Source organism: Salvelinus sp. IW2-2015, unplaced genomic scaffold, assembly GCF_002910315.2.
Source record: "Salvelinus sp. IW2-2015 unplaced genomic scaffold, ASM291031v2 Un_scaffold2800, whole genome shotgun sequence".
NCBI classification, from domain to species: domain Eukaryota; kingdom Metazoa; phylum Chordata; class Actinopteri; order Salmoniformes; family Salmonidae; genus Salvelinus; species Salvelinus sp. IW2-2015.
In genome coordinates, this window is record NW_019944101.1 from 21,955 (window position 1) to 29,465 (window position 7,511).

Sequence of the window (7,511 nt, forward strand, 5' to 3'; positions counted from 1 at the left end):
CCACACTGTATTGTTTTAAATAGAAAAAGTTCAAGTCATCAACAAATAATTATTAATATGCAGGGGAATATTTACAAGGAACATTTAAACCTCTAACGAGCCTCTACCCGGGTCCGGAGACCAGGCGAACCCCATCCCCCCACACACTGATTAGCATAGCTAGCATAGCTTCACAAGTAGATAGTAGCATCTAAATATCATTAAATCACAAGTCCAAGACACAATCAGATAAAGATACAGATCTTGTGAATAAAGCCACCATTTTCAGATTTTTAAAATGTTTTACAGGGAAGACAAAATATGTAAATCTATTAGCTAACACGTTGCAAAATACACCACTATTCTAACTCCATCAGTTTCTTCTTACTCCTTCAGGTGCTATCACCAATTTCGGCTCAACTAAGATATTGATAGCCACTAACCAAGAAAAAACCTCTTCAGTATGACAGTCTGATAACATATTCATGGTATAGGATAGTTTTTGTTAGAAAAAAGTGCATATTTCCAGGTAGAAATCACAGTTTACAATTGCACCGCCATCACAAATCGACTAGAATTACTAGATAGAGCAACGTGTATGACCAATTTACTCATCATAAAACATTTATAAAAATAGACAAAGCATAGCAATGGAAAGACCCAGTTCTTGTGATTTCAGACCATATTTCAGATTTTCTAAGCGTTTTTCTCAGCGAAAACACAATAAATCGATAAGTTAGCATAACCACATGTGCAAACGCTTACCAGAGCATCATTCCAGCCAAAGAGCGCTTATAACGTAACACCGCCAAAATATTAATTTTTTCACTAACCTTCTCAGAATTCTTCCGATGACACTCCTGTAACATCATTTTAAACAACATACATATACAGTTTGTTCGAAAAGATGCATATTTAGCCATACAAAACCGTGGTTACACAATAAAAATACTAGGAAATCAAGCCTCAATTATGTTCTGACGTCAATCTATCAGAGTGATCTAGTTTAATTGAAAGCTAATCATTATACTTGACTAAAAAATACAGGGTTGAACAGGAATCGAAAAGACAAATTAGTTCTTAATGCAACCGCTGATTTACATTTTTAAAATTATCCTTACTTTCAATACAGGGTTCGCCAAGTGAAGCTATACCAAACAAAATGGCGAAATATGCGTTTAAAATATTTCGACAGAAACACGATTTATATTCATATTAAATATTGCTTACTTTGAGCTGTTCTTCCATCAGATTCTTGGGCAATGTATCCTTTCTATGTTATAAACGTCTTTTGGTCGATAGATTGTCCTCTGTCCTTCGAAATGTCCACCACCAACGACCGACACCCGAAAACGTTTCCAAAGGTAAAAAGTGCACGACAAATAAATTCCTCAGAATCGCACTAAACGGATATAAATTGCTATAAAACGCGTTCAAATTACTACATTAATGATGTTTTTAACAACTATAACGACTGAAAACATGACCGCGAGAAAATATTGCTGGTTAGAAAACGATTTGGAACGAGGCAAGTCCGATGTCCTCACGCTTCAGGCGCGCGACGAGAAAAGGGACGTCCCTATACATTTTGGTCTTTTATAATGGCTGTGATTGTCCCATCGATTCCATTGAAAACGTGATGACGTACAGACACCCAGAGGAAGACGTAGGCAGTGTCGGTTTCTTCTTCATAGCATTCACTGTCCGCCTTAAAAACAGACTCCAGATCAAGAGGTAAAAATTTCTGAAATCTGAACCCTGTCATGAAAAGTGCTGTAGATATTGTTCTGTACCACTCAGAGACAAAATTCCAACTTCTATAGAAACTAGAAGGTGTTTTCTATCCATATAATAACAATAATATGCATATTGTTACGATCAAGAATTTAGCACGAGGCAGTTTAATTTGGAGACACAATATATGCTAATGCGGAACAGCACCCCTATAGTTCCAAGATTAAAGTACCTAAATATTGCACACGTAACTATATTACACTAACTTGAGTTTCTCCAGTCTACAGTGTGGATCCTCCAAGTCTAGCAGAGAGCAGCTTCACTCCAGAGTCTCCTGGGTGATTGAAGCTCAGGTCCAGTTCTCTCAGGTGGGGGGGTTTGCCTCAGAACTGAAGCCAGAGAAGCACAGCCTCCTCTGTGACAGACAACCAGACGAGCCGGCAGAGAGCAGTTGGAATGAGTTAGTACACATCCAATTCAAATATTTCATTTACATGCAATATGTGAGTTCTCACCACCAAAACCTGCGAGGCACAGCGAGGGTCCCCAGTCAGCAGAGAGGAGCTCCACTCCTGAATCCCCCAAGTTGTTGTCTCTCAGGTCCAGCTCTCTCAGGGTGGAGTTTGAACACAGGACAGAAGCCAGGGGCTCACAGGATAACTCAGATAGATTACACTGCCTCAGTCTAAGAGAAGAACGAGGGAGGGAGTTGGGGAATGGAGTTAGTGAGAGAAAATTCATACAAAGAATACAGAATATAAAATAAAACTATGTATACCACACACATACATTTATTTTATTTATATTTATTTTTTTACAGCGTTTAACTATCATAATTTGTCTCCCCAGTTTCTGTATCTGACAGTGTGGATCCTCCAGTCCAGCAGAGAGACGCTTCAGTCCCATGTCTCCCAGGGTGTTGCAGCTCAGATGCAGTTCCTCCAGCTGGGAGGCTGCTAGAGCAAGGGACAGACTTCCACAGGAAGTGACCTCACAACAGACAAGTCTGACGTGAGAGAATATGGAATTAAAGGGGCTGTATGGATTGGCATTACTCAAAACACTTGTTGTGATAAATATCCCACATCAGTATCTTCAGTTTACAGTGTGGACTCATAAGCCCAGTGGAGATCCTCTCCACCCCGGTGTCTGTCAGTTTGTTGTAGCTGAGGTCCAGCTCTGTCAGACGGCTGTTCTCTGACGCCAGAGATGAGGCCACTGTTTCACCGCAGCTGTCGTCAAGGCAACACCCAGGAAACCTTTGAATTACAACAATGTGGATCATACTTCTATACTTTGTGACTTACATGCTTTAGTTTCTCACAGTGTGTAATTGTAGTTTACAGTCTGTTAATTAAGTTTTCTTCAAACAGCTAAACACTTGGCTCACTTCCCAGGTTCCGCCCCTAACATCCCTTAGATGCAATTGTTGCATTGCTAGTTGCCAGGAGATGAAGAAGCTGTTGGCCATTCATGTCAAAAAAGGCTCCAGTTTCAGCGCGAACCACCGCATTTAACCAGGGCAAGGTGACTGGGAATATGGTCGAATACAAACAGTTTTTTCACATATTTTTGTTACGCTACAGCCTTATTTTAAAATGGATTAAATGTAATTAAACCTTCCTCAATCTACACACAATACCCCATAATGACAAAGCGAAAACCGGTTTTTAGATTTTCTTGCAAAAAAACAACCTTTACATAAATATTCAGACCCTTTTCTATGAGACTCGAAATTGAGCTCAGGTGCATCCTGTTTCCATTGATCATCCTTAAGATGTTTCTACAACTTGATTGTAGTCCACCTGTGGTAAATTCAATTGATTCGACATGATTTGGAAAGGCACACACATGTCTATATAAAGGGCCCGACAGTTGACAGTGCATGTCAGATCAAAAACCAAGACATGAGGTCGAAGGAATTGTCTGTAGAGCTCTGAGACAGGATTGTGTCGAGGCACAGATCTGGGGAAGGGTACCAAAACATTTCTGCAGCATCGAAGGTCCCCAAGAACACAGTGGCCTCCATCATTCTTAAATGGAAGAAGTTTGGAACCACCAAGAGCTGGCCGCCAGGCCAAACTGAGCAATCAGGGGAGAAGGGCCTTGGTCAGGGAGATGGCCAAGAACCCGATGGTCACTCTGAAAGAGCTCCAGAGTTCCTCTGTGGAGATGGGAGAACCTTCCAGAAGGACAACCATCTTAGCAGCACTCCACCAATCAGGCCATTATGGTAGAGTGGCCAGATGGTAGCCATTTCTCAGTAAAAGTCACATGACAGCCCGCTTGAGGTTTGCCAAAATGCCTCCAAAGGACTCTCAGACCAATGAGTAACAAGTTTCTGAAAATAGCAGTGCAGCGACACTCCCTATCCAACCTGACAAAAGCTTGAAAGGATCTGCAGAGACGAATGGGAGAAACTCTCCAAATACAGGTGTGCCAAACTCGTAGTGTCATACCCAAGAAGACTAGAGGCTGTAATCGCTCTCAAAGTTATTTCAACCAAGCACTGAGTGAAAAGTCTGAATAATGCTCTAGGCCCAGCCTCTAGGCCCACCCTCTAGGCCCAGCCTCTAGGCCCAGCCCCTAGGCCAAGCCTCTAGGCCCTGCTGATTAGCACTTGGTAATATAGTGAGTCGGATCACGAGGTTTGTATTCTGAGAGAACCAAACTCACCCTGGTTGTGAATCGGATCACGGGGGTGGAGAGGATCTCCACTGGGCTTATGAGTCCACACTGTAAACTGAAGATACTGAGGTGGGATATTTATCACAAGTGTTTTGAGTAATGCCAATCCATACAGCCCCTTTAATTCCATATTCTCTCACGCCAGACTTGTCCGTTGTGAGGTCACTTCCTGTGGAAGTCTGTCCCTTGCTCTAGCAGCCTCCCAGCTGGAGGAACTGATCGAGCTGCAACACCCTGGGCGACATGGGACTGAAGCGTCTCTCTGCTGGACTGGAGGATCCACACTGTCAGATACAGAAACTGGGGAGACAAATTATGATAGTAAAACGCTTAAAAAATATATATAAATAAAATAAATGTATGTGTGTGGTATAAATAGCTTTATTTTATATTCTGTATTCTTTGTATGAATTTGGGACCAAACCAAAATCTTATTTTCAATCTTTCTCTCACTAACTCCATTCCCACTCCCTCCCTCGTTCTTCTCTTAACTGAGGCAGTGTAATCTATCTGAGTTATCCTGTGAGCCCTGGCTCTGTCCTGTGTTCAAACTCCACCCTGAGAGAGCTGGACCTGAGAGACAACACTTGGGGGATTCAGGAGTGGAGCCCTCTCTGCTGTACTGGGGGACCGCTGTGCCTCGCAGGTTTTGGTGGTGAGAGTCTCACACAATGCTGTTGCAGATAAATGTAATATTGAGTGCGAGTGTGTTGGAGTGTGTTTCACTCAATCCAATGCCAACTGCTCTCTGCAGGCTGTCTGGTTGTCTGGTCACAGAGGAAGGCTGTGCTTCTCTGGCTTCAGTTCTGAGGTCAAACCCCTCCCACTGAGAGAACTGGACCTGAGCTTCAATCACCCAGGAGACTCTGGAGTGAAGCTGCTCTCTGATAGACTGAAGAAACTCATGATAATGGAAAATATTGATTCTGTTAACATTGTTCAATGGGCTTTCCAGACTCTATTGTATATAGTGAAATCATCAAGGTGATCTCCACTGTAATCAGGTTCAATCTCCCTACATGACAAGTTAGTGTAGGAGGAGGATCCAATTGTAGACTGGAGGAAGTGAATTTCCCCACTTTGAATATCGCTGAACAGATGACAACAATGACTAGAAGAACTGTATGAACAGCACAATGAAGTCTGTCTCTGTCTGTCTCTCTGTCTCTCTCTGTCTCTCTGTGTCTCTGTGTCTCTGTGGTCTCTGTGTCTCTGTGTCTGTCTGTCTGTCTGTCTGTCTGTCTGTCTGTCTGTCTGTCTGTCTCTCTGTCTTCTCTGTCTCTTCTGTCTCTCCTGTCTCTCAGTCTGTCTGTCTCTCAGTCTTGTCTGTCTCCAGTCTGTCTGTCTCTCAGTCTGTCTGTCTCTGTCTTTCTGTCTGTCTCTCAGTCTGTTCTGTCTCTCAGTCTGGTCTGTCTCTCAGTCCTGTCTGTCTCTCAGTCTGTCTGTCTCTCAGTCTGTCTCTCATCAGTCTCTCAGTCAGTCTCTCAGTCAGTCTTCTCGTCAGTCTGTCTGTCCTCTCAGTCAGTCTGTCTGTCTCTCAGTCAGTCTGTCTGTCTCTGTCTGTCTCTCTCTCGCTCTCTCAGACTCTCTCTCTCTGTCTGTCTCGGTCTGTCTCTCTCTCTCTCTGTCTGTCTGTCTCTCTCTGTCTGTCTGTCTGTTCTCTCTGCCTCTCCTATAGTGTGGAACATGGTGGAGAAACACGGATCAAAACCAGGCATGAGAAAATGTGAGTCTGAATATAAATCTGATATAGAAGAATGTGAATATGATGTACAGGAAACTGTCCAGCCCAACATGTTATTGCACATTTGAATACCCATCAGTATGCAAAACATCTGACATAGATGACTACACCTTTGTTGTAGAGTTTCCTATGCTCATTCCTGTGTGTTTTCTGTAGATGCTTGTGAGCTCACCATGGATCCTGGTTGCATAGCCAACATAGCCAGCGTCTGAGGAGAACAAGAGATTAGAGTGGAGACAGATTCCAGGGATAGTCAACTACAACGACTTCAGCTACTCCCAGGATGTGTGCTGTTACCAGGGCCTGTCTGGAGGCTGTTTATACTGGCAGGCTGAGGGGACCGGAGAGAACTCCTGTCTGGAGGCTGTTATACTGGCAGGCTGAGGGGCCGGAGAGAACATCCTGTCTGGAGGCTGTTTATACTGGCAGGCTGAGGGGACCGGAGAGAACATCCTGTCTGGAGGCTGTTTATACTGGCAGGCTGAGGGGACCGGAGAGAACATCCTGTCTGGAGGCTGTTTATACTGGCAGGCTGAGGGGACCAGAGAGAACATCCTGTCTGGAGGCTGTTTATACTGGCAGGCTGAGGGGACCAGAGAGAACATCCTGTCTGGAGGCTGTTTATACTGGCAGGCTGAGGGGACCAGAGAGAACATCCTGTCTGGAGGCTGTTTATACTGGCGAGGCTGAGGGGACGGAGAGAACATCCTGTCTGGAGGCTGTTTATACTGGCAGGCTGAGGGGACCAGAGAGAACATCCTGTCTGGAGGCTGTTTATACTGGCAGGCTGAGGGGACCAGAGAGAACATCCTGTCTGGAGGCTGTTTATACTGGCAGGCTGAGGGGACCAAGAGAGAACATCCTGTCTGGAGGCTGTTTATACTGGCAGGCTGAGGGGACCAGAGAGAACATCCTGTCTGGAGGCTGTTTATACTGGCAGGCTGAGGGACGAGAGAACATCCTGTCTGGAGGCTGTTTATACTGGCAGGCTGAGGGGACCGGAGAGAACATCCTGTCTGGAGGCTGTTTTACTGGCAGGCTGAGGGGACCGGAGAGAACATCCTGTCTGGAGGCTGTTTATTCTGGCAGGCTGAGGGGACTAGAGAGAACATCCTGTCTGGAGGCTGTTTATACTGGCAGGCTGAGGGGACCGGAGAGAACATCCTGTCTGGAGGCTGTTTATACTGGCAGGCTGAGGGGACCGGAGAGAACATCCTGTCTGGAGGCTGTTTATACGGCAGCTGAGGGGACCGGAGAGAACATCCTGTCTGGAGGCTGTTTATTCTGGCAGGCTGAGGGACTAGAGAGAACATCCTGCTGGAGGCTGTTTATACTGGCAGGCTGAGGGGACCAGAGAGAACATCTT

The 7,511-nt window shown here is 44.8% G+C and overlaps 1 protein-coding gene and 1 long non-coding RNA gene across 2 annotated transcripts in view; both read right to left on the reverse strand.

Moving 5' to 3' along the window:
- LOC139025516 (uncharacterized) overlaps positions 1-2,087 on the reverse strand; it is a 22,299-nt gene extending 20,212 nt beyond the window's left edge. The window contains exon 1 of the long non-coding RNA XR_011477108.1: positions 1,980-2,087. This is a non-coding gene — a long non-coding RNA (uncharacterized lncRNA). The remainder of the gene's footprint in view (positions 1-1,979) is intronic.
- Positions 2,088-2,199: 112 nt separating this feature from the next.
- On the reverse strand, positions 2,200-3,126 carry LOC139025514 (ribonuclease inhibitor-like). The gene is made up of 4 exons (XM_070440659.1): positions 3,104-3,126; positions 2,799-2,945; positions 2,542-2,749; positions 2,200-2,388 (listed from the first exon to the last, which is right to left on the reverse strand). Exons 1-4 carry the CDS (start codon positions 3,124-3,126, stop codon positions 2,200-2,202), a joined length of 567 nt encoding a protein of 188 aa, XP_070296760.1.
- Between the last annotated feature and the right edge of the window lie 4,385 nt (positions 3,127-7,511).